General features: G+C 37.9%; 2 protein-coding genes and 1 pseudogene across 3 annotated transcripts in view; 1 reads left to right on the top strand and 2 right to left on the bottom strand.

Moving 5' to 3' along the window:
- The window catches only part of SRP54 (signal recognition particle 54), a 40,077-nt gene extending 31,703 nt beyond the window's left edge, over positions 1–8,374 (bottom strand). The window contains exons 1-2 of one of the 2 annotated variants that reach the window (XM_060619496.3): positions 8,165–8,374; positions 1,696–1,831 (exon numbers count right to left, since the gene is read on the bottom strand). In XM_060619496.3, the coding sequence (XP_060475479.1) occupies positions 1,696–1,726 (31 nt within the window). In that variant the 5' untranslated portion in view covers positions 1,727–1,831; positions 8,165–8,374. The remainder of the gene's footprint in view (positions 1–1,695; positions 1,832–8,164) is intronic. The other variant, XM_060619497.3, reaches the window with a different exon arrangement.
- Positions 8,375–8,464: 90 nt separating this feature from the next.
- Positions 8,465–24,649, top strand: part of LOC132669548 (uncharacterized) — a 44,652-nt gene continuing 28,467 nt past the window's right edge. Inside the window, exon 1 of the mRNA XM_060619506.3 lies at positions 8,465–8,959. Coding sequence (XP_060475489.2) covers positions 8,677–8,959 — 283 coding nt within the window. The 5' untranslated portion in view covers positions 8,465–8,676. The remainder of the gene's footprint in view (positions 8,960–24,649) is intronic.
- LOC132669549 (putative ribosome biogenesis protein RLP24 pseudogene) lies at positions 19,871–21,206 on the bottom strand (annotated as a pseudogene).

Genomic DNA, 24,649 nt, shown 5'->3' with positions numbered 1-24,649 from the left:
TGTGAGATCACAACCTGAGCCAAAGTCAGATGCTCAAACAAATAAGCCACCTAGGCACCTCTGTGAATTTTCTAATACATTTTTCCTTATGTAAGTACTTATTGGCAGCACATTTTCTTATACATTTGACTGGTTATAAAAACCTGCATTTCAGTAGAGGAATAATGATACCTAATAGTACCTTTTATTTATATAGTATTTCCTCTGCAATTTCCAAGGATATGTTTGTGAAAACTCCGGTATGAGAATTCTGCTCAAAACCTCAATGCCTTCCTATTTCATGCAGAGATAAAGTCTTCAAAATGGACTGTAAGGCACTCCCACACACACACACACACACACACACACACACACTCAGTTTTAATCACATGGACCTCCTTGCTTTTGATGCTGCACTATACCACCTCAGGGCCTTTGTACTGGCTGGCATGTTCTTCCTCTGGCCCACATGGGTAAGACAGCTCCCTCCCCCATCTCCTTCAGGTGGTTGTCCAAACGCAGTTTCTCAGTGAGGCTTTCCCTAACCACTTGTTTAAAATCACAATCTGCCTTCTCTTTATTTTTCTCATCATTCCACTACCAACTGACATATGATTTACTCACACTGTTTGTGCTCTATATCCCCCAACTGAAATATAAGCTGCATGAGGGCAGGGACTTTTCCCCCTTTTGCTCTCCCTATGAGCTCACTGCTTTATGTATCCTCAGAGTTATGTATTGAAAATGAACTTTACAAATGAAAACATTTAAGACTTAGGAATAAAGCAAGACTAGGGATCCAAAGTCATGAAAGGCCTTTCAAATATCTCCTTTAAGACAACTAAAATAAACCAGTGAAGATAAGACGATAAATTAAAAAAAAGTCAATGATCTATGTAATTGATATTGTACAATTAATACTCATTTGCCATCACTTATTATAACTTTTTAGAATTTCTCTAAAAAAGAATTTCCAACAAGATTCTTAAAAATGACCTTTACCTTGGTCTTATATGCACACTAAAATGCAAAACATTTTTTAATGCAAAACATCTTTTTTAATGTTACTAGCTAACCCTATATCTCAAATTAGAGTAATTTACAATTCAAGAACACTCCCTCAAAATTCTCTTGTTCAACTAAAAAGATTTACAGAAGTAAAGCAGTGTGTGCTAGAACTTCACAAAAAAGGAATCTCTACTTAGATGAGGCTATTGGAAAGGTAAGGGTAAATTACTGTATAGTATTTCATTCAATTTAACATCTATTATCTCATTCCACCCTCACAACAATTTTATGATACAAGCAGGTTACGGAATGGCTCTTCCCTAGAAGGAAAAAAAAAAAAAAAAGCAAAATGACTTCCCACAGTCCCTTGGCTACCCAGTCTTAGGCCCTATAGTATGAATGATGCTTTAAAAAATAGGGTTGAATGCCCCTGCTGGCAAACTCCAGGGTCAAATTTTGTTGCTATATTACAAGAGAGGAAATCGTCTTTTGAAAGCAAAAATGCACACTCTTCTCCATGGCAGAATAACTGCAATGTCCAGAAAGAACTGATGAGGACCACTGCAATCAGATGTGTGAGGACGGAGCTTCATCTGAGTCACATGTTCTGACAAGAATCTGACTAGGAGTTGGATAGTGAGGTGATGGAAACAGGCTCAAGTCTGGGTGCCCTCATAGGGCAAGCACAAGGCCAAGTATCATACTTACCTGCTGCAGTGTGAAGTACTGGAAAGAGCATGGGCTTTGGAGTCTGACAGACTTGGATTCAAACCCAGCTCTGTTACATACTGGCTGAGTTACTGTGGGCAAGTTACTTAATCTCTCTGAGCCTCACTTTCCTCACCTGCAAAATGGAGATAATACCATTATCAAGATAGTGACCCTGAAGGGATGTTGTGAGGGTTAAATGAGACAATAAATATAAAACTTCCTTGTTTTCTTGAATGACACCAACTGGCTCTCCCTATATTTTCATCCGAAGTGTAAGCAAACTAGAAATTTTCTTAAAAACCTTACCCTACTAAGTTTCCTATCCCATCACCTAGGAACCACCCCAGGAATCTTTAATGCCAATTACATGTTCCTGTAATTCTATTATTCAACAGAAGCTGGAGTGTCCAAACAGCCACTTTATATTATTTATAAACATTATAAATATGCCTGCCAGAACCTTGCCTGATCTGAGATTTTATAAACAGATCCTAATGACTAGAGATTTCAAATCCTATTACAATGAAAATCCCTATAAAAAACTTATTTTTAGCCCTAGTCAGTGACTAACTTATTGGATCAATATTAGACTAAAAAACTAAATAAATATATTATTAGTAGTAAATATCTTCAGAAACTTTACTTCTACATTATATACCTTTCCATAAATTAGTCAATAGCTCAAACCAAAACCTGCTTTCCTGACTATAATACTAAATATATGGATATATATTTAAATTCTGTATGTCATATGTATTCACATTCTAGGATAACAGAAAATTAAATTTATTTAACAAAGTGGACTATCTGTATTTTATCTGCTAAAATTATTATATTTGAATAACCAACAATATAATGTTATAAATTATGACTTTTAAATTTGTGGATATTTTTTCATACTGAATCTTGGTCCTCCAAGGAAATAATTCATAATAGTTTATGTTTTGTGATTACAGGAGGATACGTGTTCACTGTAAAAATTCAAACATTACAGAAATACTAAAGGCAGAAAATGTAATTCCCCTAATCTTACACCCTCTTGTCCCCTGATAACCAACAATAACAATTTAGTATATGTTCCTACAGATTTTATTTTCTATGCATATAAGTGAGGCAAGTTTTCGCAAGAATTATGATTTGGGGTAATGAAAAGGGAAGCAGTAATGAGGGAAATTCTTTTGTAAACGTGCTCGCTAATGTTAAAAACATGCTTAAATGCAAAAGACAGAATACAAAACTGTATTTATTGTATAATCCATTTTTATCTATAAACAAATATCAAAAAATAACATTAGCCTCCAGGGAAATGCAAATCAAAGGCACACTCAGATACTACTCCACACACAATAGGATGGCTATAGTCAAAAAGACATAACAAGTGTTGTTCCGAATGTGGAGAAATCAGAACCTTCATGTACTGTTGGTGGGGATGTAAAATGGTACAGCCCGTTGGAAACAATTTGGGCAATTCCTCAGAATGTTGAACATAGGGTTACTATATATGACCCAGCAATTCCACTCCTAGGTACAAGCCAAGAGAAAGTAAGATACATCCAAACAAAAAGTTGTACATAAATGGTCATTGTGGCAGCATTATTCACTCTAGCCAAAAAGTAGAAAGAACCCAAACATCCCTCAACTGATGAGTGGGTAAAAATAATGTGATATATCCAGAAAATGGAATATTTGATAATAAAAAGAAATGAACACAGCAAAGAAAACAATCAACCAAACTAACAGGCAATGCGAGAAGATCTTTGCAAATGACATATCAGACAAAAGGTTAGTTTCCAAAATCTATAAAGATTTACCAAACTCAACACCCAAAAAACAAATAATCCAGTGAAGGAATGAGCAAAACACATGAATAGACAATTTTCCAAAGAAGACATCCAGATGGCTCACAGACACATGAAAATACTCAACATCACTCATCATTAGGGAAATACAAATCAAAACCACAATGAGATACCACTTCATATCTGTCAGAACGGCTAAAATTAACAACTCAGGAAATAGATGTTGGCAAAAATTCAGAGAAAGGGGAACCCTTTTGTACTGTTGGTGGGAATGCAAACTGGTACAGCCACTCTGGAAAACAGGAGGTTGGTTCCTCGAAAAATTAAAAATAGGGGCGCCTGGGTGGCTCAGTCGGTTAAGCGGCCGACTTTGGCTCAGGTCACGATCTCTCAGTCCGTGAGTTCAAGCCCCGCGTCAGGCTCTGTGCTGACAGCTCAGAGCCTGGAGCCTGTTTCAGATTCTGTGTCTCCCTCTCTCTGACCCTCCCCCATTCATGCGCAGTCTCTCTCTGTCTCAAAAATAAATAAACGTTAAAAAAAATTTTTTTTTTAAAAAAGAAAAATTGAAAATAGAACTACCCTATGACCTACCAAATGCACTACTAGGTATTTATCCAAAAGATACAAAAATGCTGATTCAAAGGAGCACATGCACCCCAATGTTTATAGCAGTGATATGAACAATAGCCCAAATGTCCACTGACTGATGAATGAATAAAGAAGGTGTGTGTGTGTGTGTGTGTGTGTGTGTGTGTGTGTGTGTGTGTGTGTAACAAACAGAATGCTACTCAGCAATCAAAAAGAACAAAATCTTGCCATTTGCAACAAAGTGGATGGAACTAGAGTATATTATGCGACACGTAGTAAGTCAGAGAAAGACAGATATCGTATGATTTCAAATATGGAATTTGAGAAACACAACAGATGAACATAGGGGAAGGGAAGGAAAAATAAGACAAAAACAGAAAGAGAGACAAACCACAAGAGACTTTTTTTTTTTAACGTTTATTTATTTTTTTGAGACAGAGAGAGAGCATGAACAGGGGAGGAGCAGAGAGAGAGGGAGACACAGAATCTGAAACAGGCTCCAGGCTCTGAGCTGTCAGCACAGAGCCCGACGCGGGGCTCGAACTCACGGACCGTGAGATCATGACCTGAGCCAAAGTCAGACGCTTAACCGACCAAGCCACCCAGGCGCCCCAACAAAAGAGACTCTTAAATACAGAGAATAGAGGGTTGTTGTAGGGGAAGCAGGTGGGGGGATGGGTTAATGGGTGATGAGCATTATGGAAGGCACTTGAGATGCGCACTGGGTATTACATGTAAGAGATGAATCACTGGGTTCTGCTCCTGAAGCCAAGACTACACTCTATGTTAACTAACTTGAATTTAAATAAAAAAAAATTAAAAAAAAAAAAAAGAGAGTTGAAGTACTGATTCATGCTACAAAATGGATGCATACTGAAAACAATCTGCATGAAAGAAACCAGTGACAAAAGATCACATATTCTAGGATTCCATTTATATGAAATGTCCAGAAGTAAATCTACAGAGACAGAAAGTGGATTAATAGTTGGTTAGGGCTCCGAAGTTGGGGGAAAATGAGGAGTGACTATTAATGGGTATGGGGTTTCTTCATGGAGTGATGAAAATGTTCTAAAATTGATTGTGGTGATGATTGCACAACTCTGTCAATACACTAAAAAGCACTGAATTGTATACTTTAGGTGAATTGTAGGATATGTGAATTTTATTTCAATAAAACTGTTAGCAAATAACATTTATCATTTCTGGATGGTGAATTTTTATTTTCCTATTTACATCTTTTTTTGTAATTTACAAATTTTTGGTATGACTATTATTTTTTAAGTCAAAGGTAAAATTAATTATTTTTCAAAGTTCTCCTTGTGAGAATTACAATGATATTATACTGGGGATTGAGATGAAGTTGCCACATGGATTCATTTAGTTATTCATTCATCAAACACCTAGTATGTATTACAGGAATTGTCCCAGCATGAGAAAAGCTCTAACTCCAAAATCAATAAATCACATCAATTTAACACAGACAAAACTCCTCTATTAACTTCAGAAGATAAATTATACATCATACCATCACTGACTTACCTGCTTTAATTCTGCAACAAAGGTTATATTCAATTACATCAAAAAGTATCAGGAAATTCCCTCTTCATTAAAATAATCTGTTTCCAAATTTTAAAATTCCTTTTAACTAAAAACAACAACAACATGACACTTTATAGTTTGATAACAGAAAAGGCGTACCAAAAACTCAATTAGCAACAAGAGGTAACAGTTCAAAAACAATGAGAATCATTCCTTTAAGATACTTTTTTGGCTAGCAGGTCAATTATAACAAGAATTTTTATGTAAACTTTTACCAAGATTAAAACAAGTCAAAAGAATTCCTTGGAAACAGTTTGTCCTGAAGTTGAACATAGACTGAAAATACGGAAGAGGAGGAATGAGCTATTTCAAGCAATGGGTTATTTCAGCGACGTTTAGCTAACACCTATCAGCTAAAAATTAGATATTCAATCAACCTCTAGGGATAGTAACATCAAAAGGTGTTGGCAGAAGTGGCCTCATCTAAATTCTTAATTAGGAGAGTGAAACAAGGCATCAGATTTTGAAAAATTTCACTGCCTACATATTAAGTACAGCCAGGCTTAATAACCATTGCATGAGGCAATATTCTTCAAAGAAAAACAGAGAAAGAAAAATCTGTTCCATAATTTAAAAAGATTAGAGTCAAATAGCAAATACTTTGGAGGGAGAAAAACTTGAGAGCAAAGAGACTACGTACACTAATCTTATCCCCAAAGTCTAATGGAGACGTGGGCTTGAACCAGGGAAGCAGATAGCAAAATGGCTCAAGTCAAGCCCGTAAAACAGAAGCTACAGGACATAATGACCAAATGGTTGTGGAAAATGAAGGGGAAAAAAAGGCAAAAGTGACTCCAAGGTCTCAAACAGTAACCAGATGGCCAATGATGCCATTAACCAAAGAATGGAAGGCAAAAGAGAAACTGGTTGGAAAATTAAAGAGTTAATACAGAAAAGGTTCAAGGGGCTGTAAGGTTTTGTAATGTTGTATTTGTAAAGTTTTACTAAAGTTGGATTTTGAGCACATCTACTAAAATATTTTGTAATGTTCTACTAAAGTTGGATACTGTGCACATTCATTTTATTATTCCTTAAAAATTGAACATACAAATATCACAAAATTCAAGTAGAAACAAGGAGTCAAAAACATGTATATATCATATAGTAATAATGAAAAGAATAAAAAAAAAAGGAAAGTTGAGGTAGTAAGCTTGGTTTTGGACGTACTAAATTTATAGAAACTAAAAAACTATATCATTCATGAGGCAGAAGTTACAGGAAAAAAAAAAGAAGTTACAGAAGTTTGGAGATGGTTGGCATACAAGGATAATGCCATGGAAGCCATGGATGTAGACAATAATTCTCAAGAAGACTGTGAAAGACCATTTGGGTTACAGGGATGGCAAAGAGCCAACAAAAAGCAGTCAACAAAGACTGAGAATAATTAACAGGGATAGAAGCCCTTATTAATTCCTTACCCTCTCCAAAAGCATACAGAAGAAAATCAATTTTTTTAAAGCTGCCATTTATATTTATCTTATTAAATTCCAGAGGTGGATCCAGAATTCCCAGTTAGGTGAAATTAGAGGCAAGATCTGTTTGAAGATGCTTTTATTAAATTAGAAAATACTAACTGACCACATGAAAACATCAAGAGAAAGAGTTTTAAGGGAAATAATTCTACCCTTTGGCACCAACACTGCTATATTCTAGACACTGCCCAGAACAGATCACCTAATCTTTCACCCCCATAATAAGTTATTAGATAGATGAGGAAACAGAGACTGGATTGGACTAGCAACCTGCTCAGGGTCACAAATCCCCCTGAACAATCTCATCTGTGTTCCCATAGCTATCATGGCTCTTTAACTAAACTTTCTCATTACTCATCTTGCTATAATGTATATTTATGTGCCTCTCTCACTGTACTGTTAGCTCCTCAATGGCAGTATTTGTGTCATTCATTTCAATATCCCTATAGATAGGAATAAGTAAATACTCTGTTGAATTAAGCATATGAAAGAACTAGGTGAGAATAGCAGCAAGAAAGACAATAGGGGAAAGAGTTTCAAGAAAGTGTCAAATGTACAGAAAGAGCCATGAGTATATCTGAAGTCACCATTGGCATTGAACTGATATCCCGTATTGTTTATTGAACGCCTACTATATGCAGAACAATGTGTCGAGCACAACGGACACGGAAAAATAAAATCTCGTACACGTCAAAAGGTTTTCGGAGAAGTAGCCACATCTAAATTATTGATCAAGAGAGCAAAGCAAAGAGCCAGGCCTGTAATTGCCTACATCTAATTTGGCTCGGGTAAATCTGAAGACAACTTAAAAGGGTCACAGTGCATCCTTTAATAAAACTTCTGACGGGGCACACGAGATGAAAAAGGGCCAGCGCACCTCAGTCTCGGTGACGAGAGTCGGTGGCCAGAGAAGCCGACTCCCTCTGGAGTCTCTAGCCCCCAAGCAGGGCTGAGGCTGCCCCTAGCTGCCAGTCCGTGGTCGGGGGCGGGAAAAAGCAAGACACTTACCGCAAAAGGCACCGCTACCGCTGTGGCCCAAAGGGGCCGGGGATTCCTTCGCTAGGCCCCCGCAACGTGGGAGGAAACCAAGAAAAGCAGGGATCAGACAGACAGATGCGATCCCACAACCCGACTTCCCAAACTATACAAACTAGGGCTCCAGCGCCCAGCACCGCGACGCCAACTCCCACCAGCTGGAAGACCGACGATTGCCACCGAACCTTCCGCCCAATGAGGAAACGTCACCACTCGGCGTAGTCCAGCCTCTTATGAAAAGGATACACTTCCGCTTCCGGGGCACCTGCCGCGTACTTTCAGTCCTTTCGCTGAAAGGGTTTATTGCGATGTTTCTTTGCTTCGACTGGCTTTGGGACATTCCGTTTCCTATTGCCCAATCACTGCGGCAGCAAAGTGGCAGTACAGGATGTTCTCTAGGGATGCGATCTCAGGAAATAATTCCGGCCTCGAGAAGTCACCTTAAAAAGTGACTGGGCAGTGCACTGCCAGCTGAAAGGAGAATCATGAGAGATGCAATTCAAAGTAGGGTTTCGTCCCCAGGCGCACGTGCGAACACCAACAAGGGGCGGGGCTTAGGGATTTCGCAGCCCGGGGAGGCGGGTTCCGCCGTGTCGGATCTGAAGTGGAGACAGCTCTCTGCTTGCGCGTGCGCATTGCGAACCTTCCCCGACGCTGTTTTCTGCTCCAAGATGGAATTCCGCTCCGCGCGGCAAGCAATAATGCAGCTGCTACGTACGGTGGCTCCGGCAGACCTCCCAGCGCTGCTCGAGTGGATGAGAACTACCCGTAAGCGACCAGAGCCAGACGCAAGTGGTTGGGGCAAAGATACACTATAGGTGTTGACCTTGGGGACCCAAGACAGCATGAGGCCGAAAGCCTCCTAGGGGTCGCTGTGCGGGTCTCTGCTCCTCTCTATAGGAGAGGTTGACGGGGGGTACATTTCAAACCTTAGCAGGTTCAGAGTCCAGTTTGGAATTGGGTGCAGGAAGACCTGGCCCTGGGTTGTTTGTGATTGTGCTGCAGACTTCAGACAAGCCACCTAGAGGCTCCTTGTGCCTAATCCTTTTCTGAGAGAAGAGAAGGGGTGGAGGGTTTTGCCCTCCCCACCGTCATTACTCCCACGAATTTGTGACTACCAGTAAGGTTAGTTACTACCTGAAAAAGCACTTTGCAAAAGGTGTTTCAGTCTGTGGGGTAGGAAGCTTTTACCCTACAAGCAAAGTCACCTGTAGGTAGTGCATTTATTTTCTCAGTTGTAAAATGGACCATCAATTTAATAGCAGTTTTCCAGGGTGAGGTAAGGGAGAGATTGGGGGGTGACGACTTTGATTTTAAGCTGTTAATAAAATTAATAATACAAAAAAGCACAACTTAGAATCGAGGAAATGTGGCAATTAGGTCCATTTAGTGAAGAATGGTTACTGCTTTGGCAGAGTGAAACCTGGTGAAAGCACAAGATAACAGGATATTCCTTGTTTGAGAACAATGCCAAAAAACCATGCTACCTTTATACCTTTAAACATTGATTCCCGTGTTTATTTTCATCCAGACTCATGATTTGAAATATTCATGTGTGCTGATAACTTCCAAACTTAACTTTTTCCTAGAACTCTCTTTCTTTGTGATGTTATTAGTCAATCAGTAGGATTGGGTATTTTTATTATTATTACACATTTGGGGGGATCATTTTAGATGAGAGGCCAAAATGAAATTAACTTGGAAAACTGATAGAGTTAGCCTTTTAGAAAGTGGAGAAAACCAGACAGGTAGATTCAAGATAGGAATTGCTGAGTCAAAATATGCTGAGTCTCCTTATTTAAATTTTGTATTGCCAGTTTTATTTATCATATCCCGATTGATTATAAAAACCATAGTAGTTTCCGTTTGTTTTTTTCTGCATTCTCTTTTATTCCAAAAGCCCTAAGTGCCTACAAAAATGCCACCTACTGCCTGGTTCTGGCAATTGCACAATTACTAAAATATTCTTATCCTCAAGATTTCAGTTTTGTGGAATCATTTGTAATCTAAATTTCCAGTTTTAGAGACATCAGTTGAGAGCCCCATTTTTCCAAATCAGGAAAACCTGTAAGCATGTTTTGGGTGATAATTTTGTAAACAAGAAGACCCAAGATCACTGACTTTAGAGTACATTTTTACTTTTTTAAAAAGCTCTTTTTGTGCCTTTCTCCAGCAGATCCTGTAGTCAGAGAGCTCATGCAATTTATTAAATGATTTAGAAAACGACTGAATTTCTGAGAATGTTTATTAACATGAATATTGTAAGAAATGAGGGTGTCACTTTGCTTTAAATGGAGTGTTTTAACATAAATCTTGAAAAGCAACTTATTAGTATGCCTTTTTTAGGTGGTAAAATATGCATAACATAAAATTTACCATTTTAAGCTATTTTTAAGTGTACAGTTCAGTGACATTACATACATTTATGTTGTGCAACCATCACATCTGTCTCCAGAACTTTCTCATCTTCCCAAGCTGAAATTCTTAGTATACTTTATGAAGTGGCTCTAAACAGAGCACAAAAGATTCTTCCAGTCAACCATTTTTTATTTTCCTAACTAATTTCCTTCTTCTAGGAAAAAAAAAAATTATCTTTTATCTCTAGCATTAAGTCACTTGCATAATATCTTATTTGTATGACATTTTCTTAGACATTTAATAAGTATAAATCTCCTTGAATTTTTATACTATTTAATGAAATAGCAAGACACAGTAGTAGGTATTGAGTATGGCTTTGGTTTTGAGTTTTGCAGTGCTTATTGAAACTGAAAAACATGTTGCTAACAGGTAAAATCATAATCATTTTAGATACACAAAAGGAAGGATAATCTTTTTTAATGTTTATTTATTTTTGAGAGAGAAAGAGAACGGGCAGGGGAGAGGCAGAGAAAGGGGGACAGAGGATCTGAAGCGGGCTCTGCACTAATAGCAGAGAGCCCGATGCGGAGCTCGAACCCACAAACCATGAGACCATGACCTGAGCCGAAATCAGACACTTTACTGACTGAGCCACCCAGGCACCCCAGAATAATATTCTTGATCTCTGAAGGAATAGTGGGATTATCACACCAATACCTGGAGTCATTTAGGATCAGGCTGGTAGAACTAGAAGCGTGGACCAGGGCAGAGCCAAGCACATGTCAATGCCTGATAAACTGAAGATGTAGAAAAAATAGATGGGAGCCTACATTTTACCTTGGTACAGCTTAGACCAAAGATCTAGGAAACAAATGAATACCAACGTAGGAAGGATACACCAAGTCTGAAGGGCAAAGCACACAAAGATACCGTCTCCCAAAATGAATGAATGAATGAATGAATGAATGAAGTAAAAATACAGCAGGACCGCAGCTAATTGATTCTGATCTTGTGGCAGAACATCTGTTCTCTTCTATTTCCTATATATATATAAAATGGGCTCTTGATCTAGATTTCAAAGTGTAGGAGTGACTGCAATCCATTAAGTGAGGAGAGCTGAGAGCCAGAACTGCAAGTGGGACCCCCAATAGGCATATTTTTAAAAAGTACATTGGAACAACTGTATGTTAACATATGCTATTCTGAAGCCACCGAATTTTTCTTGGATATGCAAATACAAATGAGGAAGTCAAACACACTGCCCAAAAGAGTTTCTATTAAGAATCAGATTACAAAGGGTAGAAAATTAGGGTTTGCTCTAAGAAAATTAAAATCATCAAAAAATATTTAATGCTTAAAGAAGATAACAGTAGATGACTAGAAGCTTTTAGAAGCTTCACTGTATCCTATATTTTAGGTATATCTTCACTGACCATAAGTGGACCTGTTTGTGAGCAGCAGCTACAGAGCTGTTAGAAATTTTTTGAAATTCCCACAAATCTAAAAAGTAAAGTCTGGTTTCTAGTTACATTTGTCAGACAGTATACCGCTTCAGTTCCATATTGCATTACCACTGAGGAAGTATCATAACAAAGATATTCTAATCTTCATTGAAACCATATGAATTAATGAAAGTTACCAAGAACGTGAGGTAACAAAAATAGATTGTTTTTTCAAAAACTAACAAGGTATACTAAGCAAATTGGTACCTCTTTCTTAAATTGGTACCTCTTAAAATTTTTCTATCAAATAAAAAGAATTACACTTTTGGGGCATCTGGGTGGCTGGGTCGGTTAAGCGTCTGACTCTTGATTTTGGCTCAGGTCATAATCTCACGATTTGATTCATGAGATCGAGTTATGTCTCAGGCTCTGTGCTAATAGCACAGAGCCTGCTTGGGATTCTCTCTCTGCCCCTCCCCCACGTGCATGCACATGTACTCTCTCTTTCAAAATAAATAAACTTTAAACAAAAAAATTATCCTTTTCTCTAAAGTACTTTTGTACTTTGGGGCACCTAGGTGGTTCAGTCAGTTGAGCATCCAACTTTGGCTCAGGTTATGATCTCACAGTTTGTGAATTCAAGCCTGGCATCAGGTTTACTGCTGTCATTGCAGAGCCCACTTCAGGTCCTCTGTCCCTGTTTCTTTCTCTGCCTCTCCCCCCTCATGCTTTCCCTCACAAAAATAAATAAAACATTTTTTAAAAAGAGAGAATAAAGTACTTTTGTATTTTAATATATTGTTGTGTATAAAATGAGCAGGATAGGGGCTCCTGGGTGGCTCAATCGGTTAAGGGTCTGACTTCGGCTCAGGTCATGATCTCGTGGTTTGTGAGTTTGAGCCCCGCGTTGGTCTGTGCTGACAGCTCGGAGCCTGGAGCCTGCTACAGATTCTGTGTCTCCCCCTCTCTCTGCCCCTCCCCCACTTGTGCTCTGTCTCTCTCTATCAAAAATAAATGTAGAAAAAAGATTTTTTTAAAATAAAATGAGCAGGATATATAAAAGGATAATACATCATGAATAACTGGGTTTATCCCAAGAATGCACTATTGGTTTAACATTATAAAATCAGGGGCACCTGGGTGGCTCAGTCAGTTAAGTGTCTGACTCTTAATTTTGGCTCCGGTCACAATCTCAGGGTTCAGGACATCAAGCCCTGCATCAGACTCCACACTGACAGCATAAAGCCTGCTTGGGATTCTCTCTCTCCCTCTCTCACTGCCCCTCCCCTGTTCGTATGTTCTCTTTCCTCTCTCAAAATAAATAAACATTTTTAAAAATAAATGAGTAAAACATTATAAAATCAATCAATGTAATTCACCATATTCAGTAAAAAGAAAAACTATATTATTACCTCAATAGACCAGGAAAAGCATTTGACAACATCCAACACCTCTTCCTGATAATAACTCTCATCAAACTAGGAGTAGAAGGGAACATTCTCAACCTGGTAAAGGACATGTGTGAAAAATCTACAGCTAACATCATTCTTAAAATTGAAAAGACTGAGTTCTTTCCCCTAAGATCAGAAATGACAGAGATGTGCACTCATCGCTACTATCCAGCATCATAATACAGCTTCTAGTCAGTACAGTATCTCAAGAACAAGTGAAGGAGGGAGGCATTTCAATTAGGAATGGGTGAATGGATGAGCAAATGTGGTATATTTTTATAATGGAATACTACTTAGCAAATAAATGGAAAGAAATATTTGCTCAACAACGTGAATAAATTATACTGAGTGAAAGCAACCATACTAAAAAAGACTGTATACAGCATGATTTCATTTATTTATAACTAGAAAACGCAGCCTGATCTATAGTGATAGAAAATACATCTGTGGCAATTGAGTGAGTGGAGGGATTGGAGAAGGATTACAGATGGGCAAAAGGAAACATTTGGGGGTAACAGATATGTCCACTACCTTGATTGTAGAGATAAATTCATGACTGTATCCATATGACAAAGTTTATATAATTATACACTTGAAATATGTATAGTTTATTTGTACAAATTCTTCTATAAAACTTTTTACAAAATGGCCACAAATTCTTTGATCCTCATTCTATGAGAGGTCTGATCTGTATTCTCTACCTTGAAATCTGAATGGGCTCTGTTACAGCTTTGGCCCATAGAATATGGCAGAAGTGACACTATGTCAGTTTCAGATCCAGGACTTAAGAAACTTGCAACTTCTACTTTCTTTCTCTTGGAATGCTTGGTCTGGGAGAAGGTAACCATCATATGTGTAGTCTGACTACCTTGAGATTATCAAACTGTCAGGAATCCCAGCTAGCCTTTGGACAGCAAGATGCTCAACCAGGCTGTAACTGTTCTTGCCATCCTTGCCTAGACACCAGACATAGGAGTAAAGAAGCCATCTGAAATGCCCCTCCAGTCAAGCCTTTCTTACAAATAATATTGCTGTGAACATTCATGTGTGGATTTTTGTGATAACATAAGTTTTCATTTCTCTGTGATAATATTCAAGAGTGCAATTGCTGGGTCATATGGTAAGTGCATTTTTAGTTTTATAGAAACTGTCAAACTGTTTTCCAGAGTGGCTGAGCCATTTTTATATTAATACAAACATACTGTAATCCGATTTCTCTGCATCCTCACCAGCATTTGCTATTAGTTTTTTTTCTTTCTTTTAATACTTACTTATTTTTGAGAGCGAGACACACAGAGTGTGAGTGGGGGAGAGGCAGAGAGAGAGAGGGAGACACAGAAGCTGAAGCAGGCTCCAGGATCCGCGCTGTCAGCACAGAGACTGAGGCTGCACTGGAACTCACAGACTGGGAGATCATGACCTGAGCCGAAGTCAAACACTTTTACCGACTGAGCCACCCAGGTGCCCCAGTCAGTATTTTTTTTTTTTTTAATGTTTATTTATATATTTAGAGAGCGAGAGAGAGAGGGCAAGTAGAGACAGGGGCAGAGGCTATCAGCGTGGAGCCTAACACAGGGCTCAGTCTCACAAACCATGAGATCCTGACCTGAGTCAAAATCAAGACTCAAGACACTTAACTGACTGAGCCACTCAGGCACTCCTATCAATATTTTTTATGTTAGCCATTCTGTTATTTGAGTGATATATCATTAGGTTGTTGAACATCTGCTCATGTGTTTATTTGCCATTTCAATATCGTCTTTGGTGAAATATCTGTTTATGTCTTTTGCCCAATTTTAATTGTATTTTTTCTATACTGTCATCTTGAGAGTTCTTAATGTATTCTAGGTATAAGCCCTTTGTGAACATATATGTGGTTTGCAAGTATTTTCTCCAAGTCTGTAATTTGTTCATCCTCTTAACAGAGTTTTTATTTTATTTTTATTTATTTACTTATTTTTAAATTTAAATCCAAGTTAGTTAACATATAATGTAATAATGATTTTAGGAGCAGAATTTAGTGATTCATCACTTACATATAACACCCAGTGCTCATCCCAACAAGTGCCCTCCTTAATGCCCCTTGCCCATTTAGCCCATTCACCCACCCAACACCCCACCAGCAACCCACAGTTTGTTCATGTATTTAAGAGTCTCTTGGTTTGTCTCCCTCTTTGTTTTTATCTTATTTTGCTTCCCTTACCCTATGTTTATCTGTTTTGTTTCTTAAATTCCACATATGAGTGGAATATATGGAATATATGATTTTTTTTTTGCTTTTCTCTGGCTGACTTATTTTGCTTAGCATAATACATTCTAATTCCATCCACGTTGTTGCAAATGGTAAGATTTAATTCTTTTTGATTGCCAAGTAATATTCCATTGTGTATACACCACATCTTCTTTATCCATTTATCAGTTGGTGGGTATTTGGGCGCTTTCCATACTTTGGCTATTGTCTATAGTGCTGCTATAAACATTGAGGTGCATGTGACCCTTCGAATCAGCATTTTTGAATCCTTTGGCTAAATACCTAGTAGTGCATTTGCTGGGTCATAGGGTAATTTTTTGAGGAACCCCCATACTTTTTTCCAGAGTGGCTATACCAGTTTGCATTCCCACTAGCAGTGCAAAAAAGATACTCTTTCTCTGCATCCTCACCAACATCTGTTGCCTGAGTTGTTAATCTTAGCCATTCAGACAGGTGTGAGGTGGTATCTCAATGTGGTTTTGATTAGTATTTCCCTGATGATGAGTGATGTTGAGCACCTTTTCGTGTGTCTGTTTGCCATCAGGATGTCTTCTTTGGAAAAGTGTCTATTCATGTCTTCTGCCCATTTCTTCAGTGGATTATTTGTTTTTTGGGTGTTGAGTTCGATAAATTCTTTATAGATTTTGGATACCAACCCTTTATCTGATATGTCGTTTGCAAATATCTTCTCCCATTCCGTCAGTTGCCTTTTAAATTTGCTGATTGTTTCTTTCGCTGTGCAGAAGCTTTTTATCTTGATGAGGTCCTAGTAGTTCATTTTTGCTTTTGTTTCCCTTGCCTCCAGAGACATTTCAAGTAAGAATTTGCTGTAGCTGAGGTCAAAGAGATTGTTGTCTGCTTTTTCCTCTAGGGTTTTGATGGCTTCCTGTCTCACATTTAGGTCTTTCATTCATTTTGAATTTATTTTTGTTTCTGGTATAAAAGACTGGTGCAGGTTCATTCTTCTGCATGTTGCTGTCCAGTTTTCCCAACACCGCTGGCTGAAGAGGGTGTCTTTTTTCCACTGGATTTTCTTTCCTGCTTTGTCAAAGATGAGTTTGCCATGCATTTGTGGGTCCATTTCTGGGTTCTCTATTCTCTTCCATTGATCTGTGTGTCTTTTTGTGCCACTACCATAAACTGTGTTGATGATTACAACTTTGTAATACAGCTTGAAGTCCTGAATTGTGATGCCTTCAGCTTTGGTTTTCTTTTTCATCATTACTTTGGCTATTCAGGGACTTTTCTGATTCCGTCAAATTTTGGGATTGTTTGTTCAAGCTCTGTGAAGAATGCTAGTGTTATTTTGATAGGGATTGCATTGAATATGTAGATTGCTTTGGGTAGTATCAACATTTTAACAATATTTGTTCTTCCAATCCATGAGCATGGAATGTTTTTCCATTTTTTTGTGTCTTACTCAATTTCTTTCATAAGCTTTCTATAGTTTTCAGTGTATAGATTTTTCACTTCTGTGGTTAGATTTATTCCTAGGTATTTAATTGTTTTGGTGCAATTGTAAATGGGATCAATTCCTTGATTTTTCTGCTGCTTCATTATTGGTGTATAGAAATGCATATGGGGCGCCTGGGTGGCTCAATCAGTTAACCCTCCTACTTCAGCTCAGGTCACGATCTCATGGTCAGTGAGTTCTGTGAGTTCGAGCCGCGCATTGGGCTCTGTGCTGACAGCTCGGAGTCTGGAGCCTGCTTTAGATTCTGTGTCTCCCTGTCTCTCTGCCCCTCCCCTGTTCATGCTCTGTCTCTCTGTCTCAAAAATAAATAAACATTAAAAAAAATTAAGAAAACATAATCAGGTACAGTCAAAGGTGGACACATTAAATTGAGATTACAGGTATTAGAGCTAAAGAGAGTTTTCACATTTACAAAAATTAATGTGTTTCTGTGGCTGTATTTACATTTAAATAAGAAATATATTTTAAAAAAAGAAATGCATACGATTTCTGTACCTTGATTATAAAAAAAATCCTCCTTGCCTATTTGGATGCCTTTTATTTCTTTTTGTTGTCTGATTGCTGAGGCTAGGACTTCCAACACTATGTTGAATAAATAATAGTGATGAGAGTGGACATCCCTGTCATGTTCCTGATCTTAGGGGCTTATCTTTCAGTTTTTCCCCATTGAGGATAATATTAGCAGTGAGTCTTTCCTATATGACCTTTATGATCTTGAGATATGTTACTTCTATCCCTACTTTCTTAAGGATTTTTATCAAAGAAGGATTAGGGGCGCCTGAGTAGCTCAGTCAGGTAAGCATCCAACTTCAGCTCAGGTCATGATCTTGCTGTTCATGAGTTTGAGCCCCACGTCAAGCTCTTTGCTGACAGCTCAGAGCCTGGAGCCTGGTGGGGATTCTATGTGTCTGCCTGTCTCTGCCCCTCCCCCACTTTCGCGAGCGCGCGCGCTCTCTCTCAAAAATAAACAAACATTAAAAAAAAAAAGGATGCTATATTTTGTCAAATGTTTTTTCTGCATCTATTGAGAGGAATGTGTGGTTCTTATCCTTTCTTTCATTAATGTGATGTATCACATTGATTGATTTGCAAATATTGAACCAGTTCTGCGTCCCAGGAATAAATCCCACTTGATCGTGGTGAATAATTCTTTTAATGTATTGTTAGATCTGGTTTGCTAGTATCTTGTTGAGAATTTTTGCATCCATGTTCATCAGAGAAATTGCTCTGTAGTTCTCCTTTTTAGTGGGTTCTTTGTCTGGTTTTGGAATCGTAGTAATGCTGGCCTCGTAGAATGAGTTTGGAAGTTTTCCTTCCATTTCTATTTTTTGGAATAGCTTCAAAAGAATATGTGTTAACTCTTTAAATGTTTGGTGGAATTCCCCTGGAAAGCTATCCAGGCCTGGACTCTTGTTTGTTGAGAGGTTTTTGATTACTGATTCAATTTCTTCACTGGTTATGGGCTGTTCAAATTTTCTATTTCTTCCTGTTTCAGTTTTGGTAGTTTATATGTTTCTAGGAATTTGTCCATTGGGCAGTCTTCCAGATTGCCCAATTTATTGGCATATAATTGTTCATAATGTTCTCTTATTGTTGTTTGTATTTCTGTAGTATTGGTTGTGATCTCTCCTCTTTCATTCATGATTTTATTTATTTGGGTCCTTTCCTTTTTCTTTTTGATCAATCTGGCTAGGGGTTTATGTCATTCTGGCTAGGGGCTTAACAATTTTGTTAATTCTTTCAAAGAACCAGCTCCTGGTTTCATTGATCAGTTCTTCTGGTTTTTTGATTTCAAGATTGATTCCTGTTGTAATGTTTATTATTCCGTTTCTTCTGCTGGTTTGGGGCAGATTTTTTTGCTGTTCTTTTTCCAGCTCTTTTAGGTTTAAGATTAGATTGTGTATTTGAGACCTTTCTTCCTTCTCTAGGAAGGCCTGATTGCTATATACTTCCCTCTTATGACCTCCTTTGCTGCATCCCAAAGGATTTGGACTGTCATACTTTCATTTTCATTGGCTTCCATATGCTTTTTAATTTCCTCTTTAACTTCTTGGTTAACCCATTCATTCTTTAGTAGGATGTTCTTTTTTTTTTTTTTTTAATGTTTATTTATTTTTGAGACAGAGGGAGACAGAGCATGAGTGGGGGAGGGGCAGAGAGAGAGGGAGACACAGAATCTGAAACAGGCTCCAGGCTCTGAGCTGTCAGCACAGAGCCTGACATAGGGTTCAACCCATGAACTGTGAGATCATGACCTGAACCGAAGTCGGATGCTTAACCGACTGAGCCACCTGGGCACCCCTTAAACATGTTGATATTAAAACAAACATAAATCTAGTATGGAGTACAAACTTCCAAGTAATTTAACAAATGTCTTTGAGTTCATATATCATTTCCCCTAATTGCTTTATCAATAACGTTGTCTATCAATGACCCATATTTAACAAATAAGAACACAAGGGCAAAAATCACACTGGAATTCAGATCTTTGTCCTGAACACTTTGTCCAGTGATCACTTTTTCACTAATACTGAAGTGAAATGGCTAAAAATTTAGCCATTACTTTATAATTTTATAACCCTAAGATTATAATTTATTCTAAGTTCTGTCCTTAAAGTATAAAAAGTGAGTTACTTAATATCCTTAAAGTTGCAAAAAATGTAGAAATATAAAAACATTATTCAGTATATATTTTTCTTTAATTGTATTTCCTACTTCAGTAGTATGTGGGAGTTATTTTCTTCCTGCTAATGAATACATTTTTAGTAGCTTTTAAACAAAAAATATGAACTTAGGTCCAAATAATTTGTGACACAAAAACCATAAATTCTATTATCCAAAAACAATTTGGAGCTTTTTAAATGAAACCACACAACATCCTAAAAGGCACTGGGATTCCTCCACTTCTAAACCACTGCTAAGCTGGAAAAAAAATCTGATTCTATCAGGAATCTCAGAATTGAGTGTTCTCCAAAGTGGAAAGTATATAGTGCCATTTCAGGAAAAAGCTATTCAGCTCTCACCTCCAACATAATTAGGCTTCATATACTCTTCTAAGAAACCAAAACAAATACTGAAATCAAAATAAAAGATTACTTAAGGCTAATTATCATACATACAGGTTGTTTTAGCCTTGTTTTAAGCCCCCTTCTATAATATTAATAAAGTAAAATTAATATTTTACTGCAAAGAAAATTTATGGCTAGGGATATGTAAAATATATTTTTGTCATTAGTTCTTACATAAATACTGCATAGTGCCATTATCCAAATGGCAGGAACATTTTATGCCTACACTTCACTTCTGTATTTACAAAGAGAATTTGCATGATTTACATAAATGTAACTATCAGTGAAGGTTTAACAATGGAAATGCAATCTAACATCCATAATATCCGATGTTTTACAGACAGCAATGAGCAACATAGAAGAGATGTATTTTTAAATACCTTTCATTTGAGTGACCTTATGTAAAATATAAAAGATCATTTAGAAGTTCTTGGTCTCCTAAGGAGATTTTCAAATGCACTTATAGAAATAGTGAGATCTTTAAGAAATATCTTCCATGTCCACATCCTGTTGTAATTTCTGCACCATTTTTTCTTCCAATTGCTTTCCTTTGCCGGCAAGAGGGGCCCGGATAAGATGAATGTTTTGCTTGACTTCTTTGATGTCCTGAACTTTCTGTAATTCTTTATTTTTCTTTAATCTGTTCATTATAAATTTAGCTTGGCGTTTCTGTTTGATCTCTTCAACTCTCTTCATTGCATCAATAGTCTTACTCCATAGCTCTCGCTGGTATTTAACAGGTTCATTTCTACATTTTTCAAGTTCAAATGAATTATCCACTGTAAGCTCTTTACCAGCTGCTTTACGGAATGCTTTAGTCCACCTGACCTTGCGAGGATTGCGCTTCTTTTTAAAGTTTTTATGACACTTGGATTTACAGAATCTGAACACCTTGCAATCGTTGCGGACAACATCATGCCGTGGCTGGGGTAAATGGGCCCCAAACAGAAATAACACTTCTCAATAGGCATGTTGAAACCGTGTGAGTTCTCACAGACGACGAAACGCCGAACTCGAGCGGAAGTGATGCGACCCCTAGTAGGATGTTCTTTAATCTCCCAATTATTCATGGTCTTTCCAAATTTTTTCTTATGGTTGATTTCGAGTTTCATAGAGTTGTGGTCTGAAAACCTGCAAGGTATGATCTCAATCTTTTTGTACTTGTTGAGGGCTGATTTGTGTCCCAGTATGTGATCTATTCTGGAGAATGTTCCATGTGCACTCAAGAAGAGTGTGTATTCTGCTGCTTTTGGATGAAATGTTCTGAATATATCTGTTAAGTCCATCCAGTCTGGTGTGTCATTCAAAGCCATTGTTTCCTTGCTGATTTTGTTTTGATGATCTGTCCATTGCTGTAAGTGGGGTGTTGAAGACCCCTACTATTAAGGTATTATCAATGAGTTTCTTTATGTTTGTGATTAATTGATTTATGTATTTGGGTATTCCACATTGGGAGCATAAATATTAACAATTTTTAGATCTTCTTGGTGTATAGACCCCCTTAATTATGATATAATGCCCTTCTTCACCCCTTGTTACAGTCTTCATTTTCAAATCTAGTTTGTCTGATATAAGTACGGTAGCAAGATAGATGGTTCTCTGTCCCCTTTCTTTCAATCTGCAGGTGTCTTTAGGTCTAAAATGAGTCTCTTATAAGCAACATACAGATGGGTCTTGTTTTGTTATCCATTCTGATGCACTGTCTTTTGATTGGAGCATTTAGTCCATTTACATTTAGAGTGAGTACTGAAAGATAGGAATTTAGTACCATTGTGTTGCCTGTAGAGTTGGTGTTTCTGGTGATGTTCTCTGGTCCTTTTTAATCTTTGTTGCTTTTGGTCTTTTTTGTTTTGTTGTGTCTTTTCTCCAAAGAGTCCCCCTTAAAATTTCTTGCAGGGCTGGTTTAGTGCTCATAAACTCCTTTAGTTTTTGTGTGTCTGGAAAACTCTCTCTTTGTATTTTGAATGACAGCCTTGCTGGATAAAGAATTCTTGGCTGCATATTTTCCCAATTCAACACATTGAATATATCCTGCCACTCCTTTCTGGTCTGTCAAGTTTCTCTGGATAGGTCTGCTGCGTTCCTGATCTGTCTTCCCTTACAGGTTAAAGACTTTTTTTTTCTGTTCTTTGTATAATAATTGATTTTCCATCATATCCTAGATATTTTGGATATCATGCCAGGATCATTTTGATTATATCTCAGATATTTTGGATGTTATGCTAAGACTTTTGTTCCTATTCAAATTTTTTTATCAATAGGCGGTTTGTTGTCTTGCTTAGTTCTAACCTGTTGGTTCTGGCCTGCTTTTGTGGGCTGTGTCTCTGATAACAATTTGGTTTTCAGTGTCCTTGCAGTGTTTTCAACTTTGCCTTGTTCTCTAGCACTGTTACAGTTCTTGTTCAATCTATGCTGGTGTCACCTGCATGGGGAAACACATTGGGCTGCCCTGTCTTGCTGAGCTGCCTTCCAATAGTGAGAATGGAGACAAGCAATTCAGGACCTTGTTTGCTTTCCACCACTGAGCAGATGGCTAAGAGGTGCCAGACCTGGGGTTTTTTATGCCCCTGGGTAGAGGGTCTGAAGACTGGACAGTCTGCTGCTGGCCCAGGTGTGGAGTGGGGATTAGGGTTCCTCAGTAGGTCTTTGTTGTTTGTCCCCTTTACCAGTCTTTGGCAAGAGATAACACACTTTTCTTAATACTTTTTTTTTTCCTCCTATGCCTGTTAGTGGTTCTGGTATTGGTTTCTCTGGTACCTAGTCCAAGCTACATGGAAGATGAAAAGAAAATCCAGGGAGCTCACTGCAGTGACTGTTCTTAAGTCCTAAGGCCCCTAGACAGTTCACCTTCTTTCTAGCTTTCCAATTCCTATTTTATAATTGCCTGTTGAATTATTTCCAGGGTATTTAGTTGTAGTTAGAGGGGAGGAACAAAGGAAAGTGAGGAAAGTTGCCATCTTGTCTGGGACCAGAAGTCCCCCCTCAATAAATTTTCAAAATTTCAGTAGGGACTTCAGAGTAATACATGATATGAATGAATAATAGGTTATATATATATATGTGTGTGTGTGTGTGTGTGTGTGTGTGTGTGTGTGTAAAACCTTGTATTTATGCATTTTAAGTCATTAGATGTAAGAATATGGATAAGTTAAGGCTAGAGGTCGAAGGTCAGAATTCATGGAGAGGTGCCTGGAGGGCTCAGGTCATGATCTCGCGGTTTGCGGGTTCCAGTCCCATGTTGGGGACTCACGCTCCCTCACTCACACCCTGTCTCCCTCCCTCCCACCCTCTCTCTCTCTATCTCTCTCTCTCTCTCAAAAAATAAATGTTAAAAAAATTTTTTAATAAAAAAAGAAACAATTCATGGACACGAAATAATTTGGACAGGCCCTTATTGCAAAAAGCTAGGTCATGCAGTTGAAAGGAACAGTATGAATGGGAAGGACTATGGAAAACAACTGGGGAGATTTGCCTCTTTTGTTTTTGAAAGATAGAGTATGAGCAGTGTAGAGGCAGAGAGAAAGGGAGACACAGAGTCCAAAGCAGGCTCCAGGCTCTGAGCTGTAAGCACAGAGCAGGACGGCAAGGCCTGAACTTGTAAACTGCGAGATCATGACCTAAGCTGAAGTCGGACACTCAACTAAGCCACCCAGGCACCCCAAGATTTGCCTGTCTTGAGCAGAAATTATGTTAGGGGTAATAAGGATAGAAAATAGGATGGTTAGACTCTTGATATAGAGGGCCTTAAATATCTAGTATAAGATTTGATAAGTTGAAAAGTAGAAAGACATCCAAAAATTGTAAGGGAAGCAAGTGATATGAAAGTGAGGTTTGAGTGAGATTAGTTTAAAGTAGATGTACAAGGTATGTTATAGTAGGGGAACCAAGATCAAGGGGCTAGTCATGAGTTTGTCCTAGTATCTAAGTGTGAAGTGATAACTGTGGCTGAGGTGGTTGGAGTGGGAATAAAGAGGAAGTAGGTTTTACAAGCAAAAAAGGCAGGACTTGATACTGACCAGGTATAAAAAGTGGGGCTTGATTCGTAGACTATCAGTTTTGGTGACTTCTGTTTACTCATATATTTAGTTAAATATAGGTAGGAAATTTTTAAAGAATTAATGTTGCCCTTTAGAGCAACTTTTCTTTCTCCACTCCCTTCCCACCTACATGTGTAATTTGAGAAAAACTTTACTGTCAAGCAACTAACACCTTTCTTTAATCTTTTTCCAAGCATAATACTATTACAACACATTCTGAAATAGCTATTATACATGTTAAAAGATGTCAGCCTCACCAGTAATTAAGGAAATGCAAATTAAAACAACAAAGTTTGTATGGTAATATTTACTGCTGCAGGGTTTAATGAAACACATATTCTTTTCTGTTAAAGTAAATTGGTGTTATCTTTCAGGAA

Source organism: Panthera onca, chromosome B3 (assembly GCF_046562875.1).
Source record: "Panthera onca isolate mPanOnc1 chromosome B3, mPanOnc1 haplotype 2, whole genome shotgun sequence".
Classification (NCBI taxonomy): Eukaryota; Metazoa; Chordata; class Mammalia; order Carnivora; family Felidae; genus Panthera; species Panthera onca.
This window is presented reverse-complemented; position numbering and strand designations above follow the sequence as displayed.